The following is an 18589-nucleotide window of genomic DNA, read 5'->3' on the forward strand; positions in this document are numbered from 1 at the left end:
TTTGTTTGTTTGTCTCAACAGTCCATGGATGTTAAATATGTTGGCAAGATTGAGAAAAGACTGTTGTAGCAGTCACATACAATGGGGTTAGGTCAGATCCCTTTTTTATATTTGCTAAATTATGCAGCATTGCAGTAGGTCAGTTTCTATATATAGTAGTTAGATATCGCTCTTTTACTGAGATGAAGGGTAGGGGAGAAGAAACAAATAAAAGACTAAAAATGAAGAAGGCCAACTAAGCTTGGCAGAATTTGCTCAGTTTATATCTTCTACATGAATAAACCCAGTGAGATGTTCCATAATCCACTTGAGAAATGCAGCCTTTGTTACATCTCTTAGAATGGCTTAAAAGAAATAATGGAGGTCAAGAGGACTGAAAAAAAAAAAACACCAAGCAAACCCAAGTTTATAGAAGTTCAAATACTCCAATACATCACTTAGAAGTGTTATGTGTGTATGCTGTTGTGCAGTTTCTTACTGGATCTGCCAGGTTGTTTGGAGACAGGCAGGGAGACCTCGGTGAGTGGAAGGATGTAAACCTCGGGGCCATTCTGGGAGGAAGGCGAGGCCAGGGCGGAGAGATCTGCCTGGTACTCCTCTCCCTCTGTGTTTTCAAACTCCTGGCGCAAAGAAACACGCTGGGATTAGTCATCCACTCACAGTCGTCCTTCCACTGAAATAGTGGGAGACAATGGTTCAACTGTGAAGACATTCAAATGCACTGAGGCACTTCCACCTACCCATATACATTAGTCATGTACATTGTAGGGTGCATTGTGTGGGACGCTGTGGGGGAACACATAAATGCATGCCACTATTCAAACCGTATACACAAAGCCTGTCTTTATTTCCTCCCTCCAGTGTATTTACGTTCGTAAACAGCGGAAAACCAGAAACACAATTCTTATTTTCAGTCTATGTTTCGTTTTTTATTCACAGAGAAACAAACTTTGTTGTTGAGTACATTTTATCTCATAGAGACTTGTTCTCATAGATTTAACTTTGAAAATAACATCAGGATTTGCACTAAAAGGCCTCATGGGAAACAACTGTGTTCTGATAGCTGTGAGATTTAAACTGTGCTATTACATCTGCCACTACAGTGTTTGAATGATCTCGGTTTTTCCTGGTGTTTCCGTCTGCACAGTTTTATGCGACACAGTCTGTATTGCACACTACACACAAAAAAGCTATTCACACAGTGTACACTGAGCCACTATAGCACATTAGGAGGAAAAGAAAGAGCATATAATCAGCTATAAAAAAAACAAGCAAACAAACAAAATGTTAATCCCCTCCTCCAAGAGGCAAAACTCATGGAAGATGATGATCCTCTCTTGTCATTTGCTATACACCATATCCCATATCTTCCACTCTGCCACTTATACTTCATCCCAGTAACGGACTCTCTGGTCTGCTGCAGTGTCCTTGCACTTCAGCTGCTGTAGCTTGTCCCTACTCTCTCCCAAAATGTATGTATAAATACTGCTGATATTAAACCAAGAGGCAGATCTGTATGGACTACTTGTCTTTTACTGACCAGTAGGAACACTTAGCACTTGCAAATGACAAATCCTGCACTGCCTTTTACATGCAGTTGTTTCTCCTCACCTTCTTCTGCATGCATATAGCTTCAAAATATGCACTGTGTTCATTCACCCAATAGGTAGAATTTATTGTTTGGTAATCTACAAACAAGGGCCACCATTATTGATACAACTGCTAAAAATACTTAGCGAAAAAACCAACCAAACGAACAACAGTAAATAAACAGTAAAGTAGAAAAACTGTAATCTAATATATATAACAGGGAAAATTAGTTTCATCAGGATATGTAAAAATAACTGAATAAGGCTAGAGTCTCACGTATGCTCCATTAATTTATTGTTCAGAGCTTTTTCTCCAGCAGTTTCAGCCTAACAACAACCTCTGAAAGGTTAATATACTCCCTGCACTGCACATATGACTGCATTTGAAAATTTCAAATTAATTTCTAGAAATTCCCATTCAAATCTATTTTCCCTGAAAAATAATTCCAATAGGAACCCTAAATGTTTAGCATATGTTTGAGAGATCTGTGAGTCAAACAACCAGAACAAAAGTCCAAAATGGCTTGTGAAAAATTTTACCTTGCTGCTGATGCATATTATCATAAATCCCACTTAACACAGAAAAGATGGTCACATGCTGAGGCTTGGTCATTATCATAAGGAGCAGACAAATGACTGACATGGACGTTCTGACATTCCTTATTGGTTAGTTAGCTAAAGCAAAAACAAAAACCATCCATCCATTCTCTATCTAACCTGTAACAAGCACCAGTTGTAGCAACTACTGATGTAAAGAAACAGTAAAGAGAGAGCTGGAAGAAATTAGAAAGGATGATATTAAGCTGCAGGTTGAATATTTGAATGGCTGTGTGTGTGTTGTTCAACATGTGTTATAAAACACTAATATGTACATAGGAATGTGTGTGTTTGTCTTTCTCATTGAGCAGAACCATCTGCCACTCTCCTCCGAGTGAAGTGTGAAAGCGAGCACCTGGCTGTGAGTCAGCATTGCACAGCTCCCCAGAGAGCCTTCAGTTTAGAAAGCACTTAATACCCAGCCTCGCACTACATGCACCAGTAAGAACACTGCGATGAAGAGGAATAATGAAGCTTTTCGGACGGTGCAACAGTGCAGCTCTGCAGTCCCACAAGACTGCACACCTTACAAGCGAGCTGTTGAGAGGGACAGACAGGGGGACCGCTTAATCATGATGTGATACCTGGTGTTAACCTAAGAAACAGAGATAAATATTTGAAAACAAGAGAAATACATCTCCCTTAACAAGAACTTGGCTTGTCTTCATATGCAATGTCTGTCATGTCCTTGTGCAAGACACTGACTCTTTGGGGCGGCTGTTTAGCAGCCCTATTTCCATCCTGAACTCTGATGACATGGTGCTGGAAGACAATATCCCTGCAGGAATCAATAGTTCTATATTGGTTTATCAACCAGGCTGAAAGATGAAGCTTTGCTTTGTCAAGATAAATCAACTATTGTATGATGGTGTTTTAGCAGCTTAAGCCATCTTTGTGTCGCTATTCATTTCATAACATAAGGCAAGCCAGTGAAAAGTAGACACAGACTGAGGCTTCCACTGTTCCTGCTGGTTATTAAACTACGTTTTCACATAATGAGGCAGAGGCGATCTGGCATGGGAGAGACACACTTTGGCACACACACACACACACTTATCCACTAATAGGAAAAGTTCTGCAGTTGTTAAAGGTACCTCTCTATGCAGTGCTCATTAGTGACACTGTTATCCCTGCAGCATGTACCTACTAGAGGCAGTTCCCATTGATTCTCATCACATATAGTACATACACAAGGAACAAGCAGCTCGGCTCTAATCCCCACTCCTGCACTGTCCTCTGCTTTCTACAGCTATCTAATCAACAACAACAATGTCGAACACAGGTTTCATCCTCCCATTTGAATACTGTAATTGAATTTGCTCAAGTAATTACAACTAAAGACACTGTTGTCCAGTCAGGGCTGTATTGTATGCATCCCCTAGCTAAAAACAGTTACAGACAAATATACCTAGACAAAATGAAAACATATTGCAACACTTCTTCCATAAAACAAACAGCATGTTCATAAGAAACTTGTAATGGCAAGAAGCAGGCACGGCAGCGACTCGAGAGTTACTCCTCCCTCTCTCCTTCTTTCCATATGCCCCCTGCCTGTGTCAGTCACTGTTAGCCCTCATCAGCTGCTCAGTTCAGCGCTGATGTTTGACACAGCATGACTGAGTCATGCTGGCAGCCAAAGGCAACACACAGACAATGTGTGCCAGTGTGGAATTGGTAAGAGTCTTCCACTTTCATACAATGAGACAATAGTCCTTAGCAAGACTTAAACACTTAAGGTGTGCTTTACTGAGGCAGAAAGAGAGTACAGAACAGAACTCTTTTATTTTTTTTTTGAGGAAAAAAACACATGCCAACATAAATGTAAGGCAAAACACAGTTTGTATAAATTCTAACAAGCTTGGAAGTCAATAATTGTTATGACCATTTTTATTCGTCATCACACTTTTTTTAAGGAAAAATTCAGTTGTATTATATAGCACCATATCAGTTGCCTCAAGGGGCTTTACATTGTAAGGTAAAGACAATAATACAGAGAATACAGGCTTCTTAAAGGACATTCTTCTTTATACACTGGCTGCCTTTTGTTCAATGACGGGTAGCGTTCCACTGGGTGTTTTGCTACCCAGGTATGCTTTTACTGCATGGGTAGTACGTAACTGTCATGCTGAAAAACAAAGCTGCTGCCAGTCGAATCCTTTCTAAACAGCATTGCATGCTGGATCAAAATCTTTGTGTTCGGAATTGCATCAATTTTGACAAGATCCTGAAAACCACTGGCTGAAGAGTCTCCACCAAGTTTTACTGATGGCTGTACACAATCAGTGTTGTACCATTCTCCTGACCTTCTTCATATATACTGACAGTGATGTGAACCAAAGTTTCAAATTTGGATTCATTAGTCCATCAAACATATTTCCACAGATTTTCAGCCTAGTTCTTGTGTACTTTGGCTTATCTCAGCTTTTTCTTCGTTTTAGCCATCCTTGAGAAAGGCTTCTTGACAACCAGGCTTCCACTGATACTTTTTCTGACGAGGCTTTGGTGAACAGTAGGAACTACTGAAAGGCCAGATGCACCTGTCAGATCCTGCATAAGGTCTTTGCTGGATGTTTTCCTATTTCTTAAGAACATGAGTTTCATCACAGGTTTTTAGGCCTGACACTTCTTTTTCTGTCCTCCAAGTGTCCATATGTGTGTGGACACAAGGAGTGTGTTATTTTAAATGCGTAAAATCTAACAAACTTCAGCAGAAACAAAAACAAGTTTCCTTTTTCTTTTGCCCCCTTGTTTCTTTTTTTGTTACTCAGCTAACTCGCAGATCATCATATTCCCTGGACATCTACTGACTCCACAGAGTTTGTGTTACTCTCACCACGTCCAGTTGGGGGCAGCAGGGAGCTCACCTTGAAGCCAATGTCTCCCTTCTTGCAGCAGAGGCAAGCCAGCATGAGGAAGACGAAGGTGAAGAGGCCAGAAAAGGAGACAGCTACCACTGCCAGAGATGAAGGCCAAGACAGCTCGCTCAGTGGAGCCCCATCTGCAACATCAGAAGATAAAGCGAGTGTTAAAAGCATGGAACCAGAGATCAGATGGTAAACTGTAGTCATACAGGAAATTAAAACCAAGAGGTGATTTGTGAATGTTTATGGGCAAGCTTGATGAAAGAAGCATGACTCCTCATTAGCATTTCTTCTTCAGTTTCATATTCATCTCCATAGACTGTGTAGAAAGTAGGCTGCCGTAGATTAATTACAGTGGTTACGATGTACTCTGAGTCATAGAAGCTGAAAGTTTTAAACCGCCCACCAAAACAATTACTGCTTAATAAATTAATAAAGCGGCAGCAGAGTAGGAGTAATGGCTCATTCTATTTCAGTGTGTAAAAAAACGATGATGAAAATGCTGACTGTGTACTTTTAATGCGCTTCGCAACTTCTTCAATACCGCCCAAACTGCTCTCAAAGGAGTGTTTGGAACTAAAGTACAACTAAAAATTAATTCTGTTAAAGCAATTGATTTCCATTAAACCTTGGCTAAATGTTTTCTGTGGGTTTGTATGTATTGGCCACAATCTGCTGTGTTTTTCCTGTATGCATATATGCAGCACACATGTGTTAGTTTGTCTTTCAGCCTGTAGTAACTTAGAAAAGGCCAGAGGGGCCAGATGTCAGAGTTTGGCTCATCTACATAAGCTGATTTACAGCATTAAACCTGCTGCCAGCACAGATGGAAGAGACAAAGGAAGAAGGAGAGACAGAGGAAGAGAGACAGAGAGACTGTGAAAGAAGGCTTGGAACAGATGCAAACATGCAGGCATGAATTAGCAGTATTCTTTCCACATAGCTCAAGACATTTATTCAATTATTTTTTACTTTCTTCTTTTTTAAAAATCTTTCTTCATGACATCCACACGGACACACAGCAACAAAACTTTATACACCTTCAGTACTCAAACTACTGATCAGAGAACAAAATAATCTCCAATTTCTTAAAGAGTACCTTGCTGGCATTTTCTTAACTAGAGATTTTCTGTATTAAAGAGCAATTCTCAGATTTTGGTAATAACCTTAAGGTTTACAGATGCTGTAATGATAAGATTTTTATTCCCTGCAATAGATGAATAAATGTCTTTCAGACTCCGTCTCTCCTGTCTGAAATGCAAGAACTGCATTAGAAAGTTTTATTAAACTGACCGTGGTGACATCATTATGATGTGACTCGGAATAATGTTTTCAAATAGTGAATTTGCTATTGAGGCTGAAAAAATTGAAGAACTAAACTCTAAAATGTATTCTTTAACTTATCATAAAAAATATAAATTATATAAACACACAACCTAAATTAAGGATTATAGTTAGATTATAGATATATAAATATTATATAGATATTATAGTTTATCTACAGTAACCCTGTAGCTTTTCTTTATATGTAAATCATGAATTCATCAGCCAGTTCAAGAAAAGGAGCAGAACTGTATTCAATCCATTTTCCTTTATTACTTTACAACTGTGATGTTAACACACACAAGAGCATACTCCAGTGCTGACTGTGATCACTGTGGTCTGTGATTCTTGTGCCTGGGTTTTTAAAGGCTCCCTGACTAAGACCCAGCAGTCCAGACCCATTCGGCTGCAGTGAGCATACTCTTCCAGCTTTTGCAACCCAAACAGAACTACTCCAACCAAAGCTTAACCCTGAGGTCATGGCCACAAAGCCCTGTATACCCTCCATTTGCATATACATGGAAGTGGACAGTGCAAACAGGCAGGGTTCTTATGTGAAGCCTGCTTTAAGAATTGCAGTGCATGAGTGTATATGTGTGGGCACTGACCCGCCAACACATCACCATGGTAACGTCCTGATGGCCAACACATATTAGTTGATTGGCTTTTACAGTGCGGTAAACCTCATGCCCCTTCCTTTTTGCTGATGCCTTGCCCGCTGAGAGAGGGTGTGTGTGTCTGTGTGTCTCAGTATGTGAGAGCTTGTGAAGTGGAAAAGAAGGTGATTATGAAACTAAACAAAGCAGCGCCCTTTCTAGATTCACCACATACCACAACACACAGCCTGTGAGGGGGCTGATAGGGAAATGGGGGATGATCCTTAAAATGCCATCTTTTCAAGCCTTCTAATGTTCTAAGTATCAAGAAGCAAACCATAAAAGCAAAGGAAATATGCAATCTTTCCCTCTGTAACACAATATTAAACATTTCACCTGTGTTATTCTCACATTTATGGCAGAATCTTTATCTGCTCAACAGTTACTCTAAAGGATTACACTGTATACTAAAACATATGTACATGCACTGATTCATTACTCAATCCTTTTGCACAGAATTTTCTGCTGTTTCCTCATTACAAAACAACAAACAAACACAACCCATTATATCAAATAAGAATAAAATGTTGGGTGCTTTAGAATGCAAGAAAAATGCAAGAAAATATTCTAAAAGCAACATGAGAATGTCAAGTGGTATTAAAAAGAATAAGAGTTAGCATTTTGTGTTAAGTTACTGCTGCGCAATTTAGGTGCCGGCAGGGCTGGATTGATGGATGAATGTGGGGAAGGAGGAGGGAGTGGGGAGGAACCATGCTGTGCAGATGGTGCCAGAAACAGCAATGATACATGCTGAATCAGAGGGCATGGTGACTCAGAGCCCACTGAAGGACACAACATAAAACAGACATACACATGTTGTCACTTCTGAAGGATACTATTAGTTGGCTGTCATCGTGTACAAGCCTGGGAGCTGATCAATTGCTCCTGTTTGTGCTTGCTACCAATGAACACTTGGTTACAGTCCCACAGCACACAAAGTACACACACATATATATATATATATATATATATATATATATATATATATATATATATATATATATATATATATATACATACATGGAGAGAGAGAGCGAGAGAGAGAGATATTTCACTAGAGCTGATGTCACTGACAACTGTTACTAACTAACTAATTTTGTAGTTTCACAGAAGCTGAATGCCAGCTTCATAGACAGCTTTGAGACACGAGATTTCTTCTCATTTCACGGTTGGAACTGGGACTTCTGTTTGCAAAAATAAGGTTTGCATGTATACTGAATTCCAACACTTCTCTCCTTCCCCACCAATCCATGTAGTATCTAGTATTCACTAATGATGCTGCACAAGGCAATCAGAATAAGGATCAGCATTTCTATGGACATTCAAATCATAAACTCTTTTATGCAGGCTCCTCTTTTGAAGCCTTGAGTTTGGAAATGTGGCTACTGCAATCCTAATGCCAAATGAAAGGCACTGCATGGTCCTGTACAGTATGTAGCAACATGTCAGCCTGGCTCTACAGTGTGCCCTACTTTACAGGCAGTTATACTCTTAACAAGAAAACTTTTGAAAAAATGAATATTATGTTGTTTTAAATAAGACTTGGAACTAGTGGCCGAGACATTGGACTCATGAGATACTAAATCACAATAATATATTTATCTTTGCAACCAGATCTAGGGGCTACATCCATCTTTTATGTACAGTGTATGTGAAGCAGGAGAGGGCCTGTTTAAAGTACTAGCAAGACCACGAAATATCCAGGAAGTCCAAGGTTTACTGGGTGGGTGGGCTATTATACTACTGGAGGTTTTTACACAGCATTTCCTCAAACAAATATTTTGTTTGTTTGTTTGTTTGTTTTCAAGAAATTCTGCTGTATGCCCGAAACTCTGTCCACGGTTCAGTACAAACAACTGAGTTTCTATAAGTCACTGTAACATTTTAGTAAAAACAAATAAATAAAACAACAAATAAATATGAATAAAAAAACTACTACCCTTTCTAGCTATAAGCTTTGGGAATCAATTTATGGAAAATGACAAATACTGGCAGTAGAGGTAAGGTTTTTCACAACGTCAAACCACCTTTGCTTTGAATAACGGAGTGCAAGTACCTAGTTACTACCTTACAAGTATGTATAAGTGCATGACTGGCAAGGTGGAGATTTTAGGACACACAGAGTTTGGGGAATCCCCAGGAAGAGCTGCAAATGCAAGTGGTATCTGTACTTCTTTGCACATCCCTTCACCACCAGGACTCTGCCAAAGAGGAGTTTCAAAATGGGTCAGTAAATAGAGGACTGAAAAATCTCTATCTGCTCCCTTTTTAGCTTCCCGCTTCCCAGTTGGGAAACTAAGTCATATTCTAGGATACTTTCCAATATTTAGCCCAAATTAAGGCATACGGATCATTCTTTATTAAGTAATCCTTCTTTACCAGAAAGTCAAATATGGTCACCCAGAAGAAAATCTAAGGTATAAATATAAATATGAAAGTGCGACATTTGAAAAGCCGTCTCACTTCCTCTTGGAGGAATCGTGAACTGAGTGACGACTCGTGGTCCTCCATAAATATTTGAGAAGCACACATTAGTTCACCAGCTGCACAGCGAAATGAAAATAAAGCACTTAAATCCATGCTCATACCCACTTTATTAAAAAGCCGTCTTTAGGACTGAAGAGAGATGAGAAATGTCCTGAAACACAGGAGGGGGAGTGATGGAGCCACCATGCCACCCCCACAATTCAGACTGATGATGGCAAGGATGCAGTAGGATAAAGGGCGGGATAAAGAGAAAAACAATGTAGTGGCGTAACTAGAAAGAATGAATGAGGCCATCTGCATTGCTTTGCACTTCCCAATAATGGGAAACCTTCAGTGTTTCTTCTGGCTTGTGCTGTGAGATGATGGTCAAACAATCTAATACTAGGTTTAGGATTGATGTGCACATGTCACATCGCAGTGGCTAAAGAAAATCTGCTGAGTCCTTCATGATCATAGAGCTGACAATGCAAGTTTAAAACTAAATAATGGCCATGAAATGCAAAAAGCAGACTGGCTATATCAGAAACAGTTGACTGCTCAAAGTGTCAGTGCAGGAATAAGGTCTACCAATAGTAATGAAAGCAAGCTGAACCATCTTACTGTCTGACAGCGCTCCATGAAATACCGGAGGCAATGATACCAACTAATAAAGGGTGAGCAAGAAAAATAGACATGTAGAAAGCTCAAGGCCCACAGCACGAAGTAAAGAGAAAAGCTAAGCTCAGCATATGTACATGTGTCTGTGTGTGTGTGTTCATGCATGTATACATAAGATGAGGATACGGTGTGTTAAGCACAACCACTGAGCTTTTAACGGTATATCATAAATAAACCAATAAGGTAGAGCCTTGTGTTGCTGTGCAGCTCATACGGCCCACTTCACCAGCTAAAACACATCTACTGCTGCCTAAATGCAACTCTGGGTAACTACACAGTGCTCGTGTTCATCATGCATTAAAAAAAATCTGTTCCAAATCGACACAAACGGGACACACAGGGGACAAACGAGGTATTTTATTCAGGACAGAGTGAGAATATTAAGATCTCCCTCCCACACTCATATGAAGGCCAGAGCTGAGCCATGTGTTCATATTCGCACGCAGACACAAGAACTTGCACCCACGCAGAAAATCCAGTAAAGGTGGTGCACTAAGCTCCATAAAATAACATTGGACTAATGAGGTCCATGAGGAGGAGCACTAACACACAAACAATATTGCGTGCTTCGCCCTCTGCGAGATGCCGTGTCTCCTCGCTGTGCACCTCTGTTTAGCGCTTTGCTTTAGTCTCTCGCTGGTCTCTCTGGTAGCTCTTACTTTTATTTATTTATTTATTTATTTATTTATTTTACCAAGGGGCCTGCAGGGTGGGCAGCGTGCCAGACTACACACCACTGCAATCAAACTGTCTCGAGAAAGAGCGGGGTGAGATACAGTTTCAGCTGCAATTAGTATTCAATAGATCGGGCATGTTTTAAATAAATAGAGTGTTAAGTCTGTGTGTGGTCAGTGGCCAAGACCTGTGTTTTGTGAGTGTTAGGAAGGCACAGCATGTTACAGCCATTCCTTCTATACAGAAGCTTATATTAAGAAATAATATTTGCAACTTCGTTTGACATTAAATAGAACATTTAAATGATCTTGGAAGACAATGAAATATTTTACAGAGGAACATTTCTAAAAGGTACGAACGACTAAGTTGATATTAGTATACTTTGAAAATAAGGCAGCAAGTCCTAGACTGTGGCAGTAAGTGTCACCACTTATCCAAGAGTAGACTAGTTTCTTCCATTTTTACACCCTTAATGCACTTCTACTCTCGCTCAATTCTACGGAGAGGAAACGATGAAAATCTGTGAAAGAGACACACACAGGACAGGAGAGCAGAAGACAGTCCAAATTTACATTTAGGACAATGCTGGAGGGCCAAACAAGCATCTCCATCTGCCCTGCCTGGGCGGTACCAAGTGGTTTCCAACAATACCATTCGCTTACACACATAAATCCCATAGCGGAGAGAAGGAAAAATGCACACGAGGCATCTGAATTTGCAAGCAGTGACAGGCAAATCACCAATCAAAACATTTTAATTCCAATAGCTGAAAAATTCCAGTTTCAGGTGATTAACAGAGAGCTGCCTTTGTGAATATATGATCATTCTTTTTTCTTCAAGTTAATGTCAAGATTTAATGTGAGGACCAACTTGAGATTTCTTATGTGGGGATGCAAAGTTGCTGGACGTAGTTCCTGCTTTTTCATCTAGTGGGATGTAGCAGTTTGACACAGACTGACTTCTCAAGAGAAAACCAAACGACAAGTTGAGAGAGATAAAAATGTTCTGAAGAAAGAGGAAAAGTTAAAGCAGAAAGTTAGAGGATCACAAGACTGTAATGAAACAGTGATGAACACAGAAACATACAGAGGAGAAAGCAACAAATACACATGTGCACAGATGTCAGACTAAGGAAGGGTTGGGAGCAGAGGGAACAGAATGACATGATTAATGGCAGGATATGGTATCCTCCACCATCTTACATCCTCTTTGCTGTTCTGTAGTCGCCCTGTCTGTGCATGACTGCAGATAGCAGAGGGATGAGCTGGCCTGCAGAGAGCCATGATAACTGTCATTAACTGGGAGTGAGAGCCCAGGAGGACCACCATGGATCTGCATTATAGGCCTGCCATGTCCATCCGCTGACAGCCCAGGCAAGGGCACACTACTGTAAAAAAGGGTCTGAATATCAGCTCTGCTTATAACGGATAGATCTTTTAAGACAGACTAATTACAAGACCAGGGCACTGAATGAAAAAGTGTTAGCTGCAACATTTAACATTAATAATTCATTTATTTGAGCCATTATTATGATTTATGTACAGACCATTGCAGAGGGGACTAGCAGCCTCTGCTGGCCTTTACCCTGCATTTTATAATGTGTGCTGATGGGTGAGATTTTGAAGGAAAACTGCTAATTTTGGGTAATTATTATGCAGCACGATAGAATCAAAGCTGATGTTCTTCACAAATGGAACAAAAGCTGTTCACAGTTTATCATTAACTGGCAAACAGAGAGCTGCGTGAATGAATGGGATGAAAATATGTTTATCCTCTCGAGTCCGCTAGAGTGGGAAACAGAGGATTGTCTGATGCATGTGTTACCACTCATCCATATATTCAAGTACGGAGATTTTATTGAGGTAAATGGACAGAGAGTATCATGAAATAACCACGCGAACCCCTCTATGACATGTATGTATACAAGCCCATTTTTGTGCTTAGTGATACAAACTGTAATAGTTCTTCCTGTTAGCCCGAGAAAGAGAATATAAAAGATACTTAATTTCTACACAGCTCATATTTCATTTAAGCTCTAACAGCTCTGGACTCAACAAAGTGGCCAGGTTATGTAGTTATTGTCTGTAGTTGTCTGTAGTTATTTATATTTATATTTAATTTAATAACTGTACAGTACTCTCTGTATATAGTAACCATTGTCCTTAATGTAAATATGTAAGAAAAATTGTGTATGTTTCTGTTCTGTGTCCTGTCTACTGTTTGTTTGTATATGTGTCTTTTTGGCTGCTGTTACAACCAAATTTCCCCTTGTGGGACAATTAAAGGATTATTCTATTCTATTCTATGTTTTCCTATTGGCTTAGCATTGATAAATATATAGGTGTAATCATCTAGTTCAATTGTGGATATGATCTAACCATTTCTATTTCACTGCTCTCTAGGCTATTAGTACTGAAACGAAGAATTGATGTAAACAGGAGTCAGTGCCTTTTAAAAACATTAAACTAACAATACTATTGCTTTACACATAAATGAAGATGCATTAGAAAGAAAATTATTGTATGTCCTTTTTGCAAAAGCTGTCAAACAAAACCTAAGAGGATTATTCCTCTACACCAAGTAAAAATACTAATTAAATTACATTTTTCTTTATTAATACAGAGAATACAATGCAGTTTTTCCTAAACTCTAGTAAAAAAAAATGGCAGAATTAGAGTCACACAACTTTTACAGCTACTGAATTGTATAAATTGTCATCAGTGACAGAGCTGTCTGCATGCAGACCTGACAGAGCACTACTCTGCACTCACATGACACCACACTTGTATACTTAGGCCTCAGGCTGATAAACACAAATTTAATGTATGTACAAACCATATGCACTTTATATGACATATAGCCAGAGTCTTGTGATGCATACCACAGCAGTGAATGCCCAATAGTTTTTGTGTGCAAATGTAAAAGCTGAAATGCAAATATTCCTGTACAAAACAATTTAATGTGAGTTATGCTGGTTCTCGTGTACATCCGTGTTTGTCTGCTTCTGTTAAACATGTGCCTGTTATGACCTAAATGCAGTGAACACACCAGCACACAATGAGCACACTTTCCACCCAAATTCCTTCTGTTTCTCAAACCAGCAGCTGTTTAGTCGTCATCTTATAATAACACAATTCTAAAAACTGACTACACATCAACCTTGTTTTTTAACTAGCGCTATTCATTTATTATGTGAGATGTTGCTAAATTGCCACCAGTGCAATCTGACATTTACAGTGCACAGAAGAATTTAACACTGTATTTCCTCCCTAAGACAAACAACTATGCAACTACACACAGAGCTTTAAACAACTGTGGCACACCACATCATCACACAGAGAGCGCACAGAGGAGACATAGATGGTTTCCCTTCAGTGCTGAAATCCACTTCATTCTTATTCTAGTTCCCCCAGAGGAAGACTTATGCAACCAAAGTGCTTGGTGTTACACATGAAGAGATGAATAATCAAATAGTCCGCGGTGACTGGCTTGTACTGACCCAGTCAGTGGGAGGAGCTTCGAGAGCAAGCACAGAAACCATTTTTAAAATCTCTTCCCTTCAGCATCACCAACGCCTTGGTTACAGCCTGCAGCAGTGTGTCCATGTGTATGTGGGATCACGTGAACGCTTTCCTCAATGTGAAACATGCATGGAACATGTGTACACCAAGATACTATTTATAACATGTACACTCGATGCCACTGCCACCTCCAGGCATCAGAGGTGAGTGCTGAAAGACAGCCTCCCACAGTGCTGCATTGTCAGCTTGTTGGTGTATCAGTGCTTCCTTCCATATCAATCCATTGTCTGTTTGCAGTGACAATGATGCGCTGCAGATTTAGTCTGTATGTAGGATGCAGCCAGGTCTAAACGGTAACGCTCACGCACATCTGCTACCGCTCCTGATGGGAGCGCTCTCCTTGGTGCTGAAGCAATAGTAGGCCAGGTGTTGGCTGCAGTTGTTGGTGCAGAATGCTACACTCTACTGAGTGCAGCTGGGGGCGACTTTACCCCTGGCTGCACTCAGACCGAACCCCAACCCAGTCATGTGAAGGCTGATGAATTCAAACCTGCTACGGTGTGTCTGTCTTGGCTGACGGCTTATATAATGCCAGCCAATGTGACAGCTGACTTGGCCCCATGGTTGTTTTCATGTGTGGATGTGTGTTTTTGAACATGTGTGACTGTTTGCGTGAAAGTTTGCAGAGGTAGAGCACAGCATGTTCTTATACAGCCTGGGGCATGGGGACAAAATGCAGCTGTGGAGGTTGGCTTGAGGGGTGCTGCAGTTCAAACGCCACCTGACTTTTAGCTTTGATGTCAAATCAACCAAGTGTTTGTGTGAGTGAGGGTGTGCTGAATTTGTGTGTGCATGCACAGTCGATTACACTGTAAAAATGGTCAGTTTGCAAAGCTTCGAATGGTGGAATGATGGAGAATCTGACATTTACATCCTCCCAGTAGTTTGTATGTGTGGCTATTGTTTAATTTCACTGCCCCATTCCCTCAAATTAGTGATTTCAAAATGAGACTGTGTTTAATTAATCTGCAAACAGCATATTCAGCGACTACAGCTAATTCCTCTCTGAGTATGTCCCTCCCCTTTAAGGGTCTCTAGCATTTTTCTGTCCTTAGCAGTGGCTGCAGAAATGATTGGTTCATTCTAAAACACACCCCCTCCATCTCCTAGGCAACATTGATTCTCAGTCCAATTACTAGAAAGGAATCGGATCGCTGGTGAGGGGCTGCTCTCATGAGAAATATAGATCATTATGACAGGAGTGACAGTCCAGACCCCATACTTAATTCCAGCTATATACAAGCCACATGCACAGTCCCACTCATACCCCACCCTTTCCACCTCATATAAGCTGAAATCTTCATATATGTAAAGCTGTAAGAGAGGCTCTCCCGCTTCAAGCTGATGAAAGAAAATATGTTTCACTGAATAATCCTGATGGAATGTTTTACAAACCTGTGTTCTCCAGTAGGGAGAAAATGCAAAAGCAACAACATTATAGATGGCCCACAAGAGCTTCAGTTAGCAGGCATTTTACACATAATTTAATTGAGAGCTATTTATCATTTTTTCAAATTAAAAGAACTCTTTTGGTTTGTTTGTATCAGATTGCACTAAACAGCACCGACCACTTATTTTTCAAGTATACGAAGGCAGAAAAATGTATTTTTGTTTGTTTTTGGGGTTGATCAGCACAGCTGTGATGATTCTTTCAGTCTTGTATGGCATCTAAGTTTGGCTTTATATTAAAAGTCCAAAAATAAATTCACATTCGTTTTCAAAATTTTCCATTCCTGTATTTCTTCATGTAATATTTTACAACTTTGCAAATGCAAAAGGAAAGACATATAATCACATATAACCTCATTTTAAATGGAAGCCCCCTTTTTGTGCTGCATTTGGACATAAGGACAAGAGAGCTTAGAGACACCAAATAAGACATGGAGAGAGTCACAGGAAGGTAGAAGAGGGTGGAATAATTGGACAGAAACGGATCAGGGATCACTGAGAGTGTCCAGAGTGGGGAGGACAGACAGAGCCTGAAACTTGAGAGCCACTGTGCTCAGTGCTGTCATTTGTATGCTCAGCACACTGCACCCAGTGCAGGGACTCTCTTAGTCCTGTTTACATTTGTACACAGTTATTTATTCTGCTCTAATTCAAGCCCTGTCATCCTGTGTGAGGGCTTGTCTTCCTGCTCAGTTGTCCCAAAACACTGCAGCAGCACACAGGCTCACCTTTGCCAAGATCCCGTCACTTGACATGCTGGGGACGATTAAATGCTGCATCCAAATGAGGACCAAAAACTGCAACCCTCAAACAGCAGAACCATGCATAGCTGTAATGTATTAGTCAGCCTACAGGCACACACCCTGATCACAGCACAGACATACAGTACATGCATGCACACACACAACTGCAGGGATGTATGTGTAGGATTATGCAGGTTCAGTGCAGGTATAACTTTTAACCCTCTTTTCACCAAGCTACGATATAGCCTCACAGTGAAAAAAAACACCCATAAATAGACTGTAAGGGTTTAGGATCACTGTGTTTTTTCACGACATACACTGGTATATTATTGATGCTACTGCTGGTTAAGAAAGAAAATGTATGTACATATGATATATGGCATATTACCAACAGTGATCACTCAACCAAAGCATAAAAAGCACATAAATAACGAGCAGCTCTCCAGTGAACGGATAAACATTCTTATTAGAAATAAGAAATCCTTCCGTTTGACCCTTACCTGTGTCGAAGTGAGAACTGAAGGCAAAACTGGGATTGAAAAAAGCCGAAGACATGACAATTACATGTAGAGCAAAGACCATCCTCCTCGTCGCTTTTCAGAAGACAGCAAATGCCTAACCGAAAACAAGGGTCAAAAAATAAATTCCTGACTCAGGTGCGTGTGTAATTTAAGAAGCCTAACCTCTAACGGAAGCAATAATGCGCAGCATTTTATTCCAGCACACCTCATAGAGAGCCCCCCGAAAATCCTGCTTCACCTTCAGCTCGAGCAGACCTGGAGACAGATGTTGACAGTCGTTTCCATTTGAACACATCTGTGTGTTGACTTTTTGAACACTAAAATCATGAATCATGCCACGCGCCTTCTTTCTTTCGGCTATCTTTTGACAGAATCAGTTCATCTACTCGGTCACCGAGTGAAAGCCTTCTGTTATTTACACCGATTTTATACACTCTAAAATCTGGATTGTTCCAAAAAATTTGGAAATATCCCATGTGTGTTTCTTTCACAATAAAAACCCTCTAAACGTCCTGCCTTGTACTACATGTAACATGCCAGTTAATGGCAAAACAGTTGATTTGGGTTTAAAAAGATGCGACGGTAAGCGACGCGCATTTGGGATTCAGCTTCGGTAAAGAAAGACTGAGCGACATCTTGCACCACTGTCAAGTGACCAGGTTTATAGAACTACTTCCGTTTAAGACTTTCACAATAAGAAGTCAATCACATAGTTTCTCTAAGAGACCCATTTTTATAATTATTTTAATGACGGAATTAGCTTGACTTCCGTAATGACCAAGGGTTCTCTGACGCACTTGACAAAATCGTTTCTTAAATTAAAAAAAATGCTGGTAGAGCAAGCGCGCGACCGTTCGTGCACTGGGTCATGATCAACCTTAAATGAAAACGTTTTAGCCTAATTTGAAGTCATTTGCATAACCTTACTTGCATTTCTGTCTGCCTTGGAAACAAGGCTTGCCCAGGAGGAGGCAAAGAAAGGACGCTCAACAGCCTCCATAGACTCCATAGAAGGTAGTAGCTTGTTCTATCATTAACACTGACAGTGTTAAAATGCGCTGGGAATTGAAGTCAGATGTTAATTATTTTTGCGCAGAATGATAAAAGGCTGGTTTTACTGTGGCCAAAAACAGAATGTATTTGTAAAATAAAAGTATTTTTTTTCCCTTCTTCCTGATTTAGTTATAGCATATTTGTTTTGTTTAAATGTTTCAGATCATCAACCACATTTTAATATTAGATAAAGATAATGTAAGAAAATACAAAATTCTGTTTTAAAGTGATGATTTCATTTATTAAAGGTGTGCAAGGAATTGCCCCTAAACCTAATAACTGGTTGTGCTGCCTCATACTTAATTCCAGCTATATACAAGCCGCATGCACAGCCTCATTCTCTCTCTCACCACCAGATGGCAAAGAGCAATCTTCACAATATGTTGAAGAGATTTAT

At 40.0% G+C, this 18589-nt stretch overlaps 1 protein-coding gene across 1 annotated transcript in view; it reads right to left on the reverse strand.

Annotated features, from left to right (window-relative positions):
* aatka (apoptosis-associated tyrosine kinase a) overlaps window positions 1–17651 on the reverse strand; it is a 30676-nt gene extending 13025 nt beyond the window's left edge. Inside the window, exons 1-4 of the mRNA XM_039610658.1 lie at window positions 17345–17651; window positions 17119–17233; window positions 5051–5184; window positions 479–620 (exon numbers count right to left, since the gene is read on the reverse strand). Of these exons, the coding sequence (XP_039466592.1) occupies window positions 479–620; window positions 5051–5184; window positions 17119–17200 (358 nt within the window). The 5' untranslated portion in view covers window positions 17201–17233; window positions 17345–17651. The remainder of the gene's footprint in view (window positions 1–478; window positions 621–5050; window positions 5185–17118; window positions 17234–17344) is intronic.
* Window positions 17652–18589: the final 938 nt, after the last annotated feature.

This window comes from Oreochromis aureus, linkage group 4, assembly GCF_013358895.1.
Source record: "Oreochromis aureus strain Israel breed Guangdong linkage group 4, ZZ_aureus, whole genome shotgun sequence".
Taxonomy (NCBI): domain Eukaryota; kingdom Metazoa; phylum Chordata; class Actinopteri; order Cichliformes; family Cichlidae; genus Oreochromis; species Oreochromis aureus.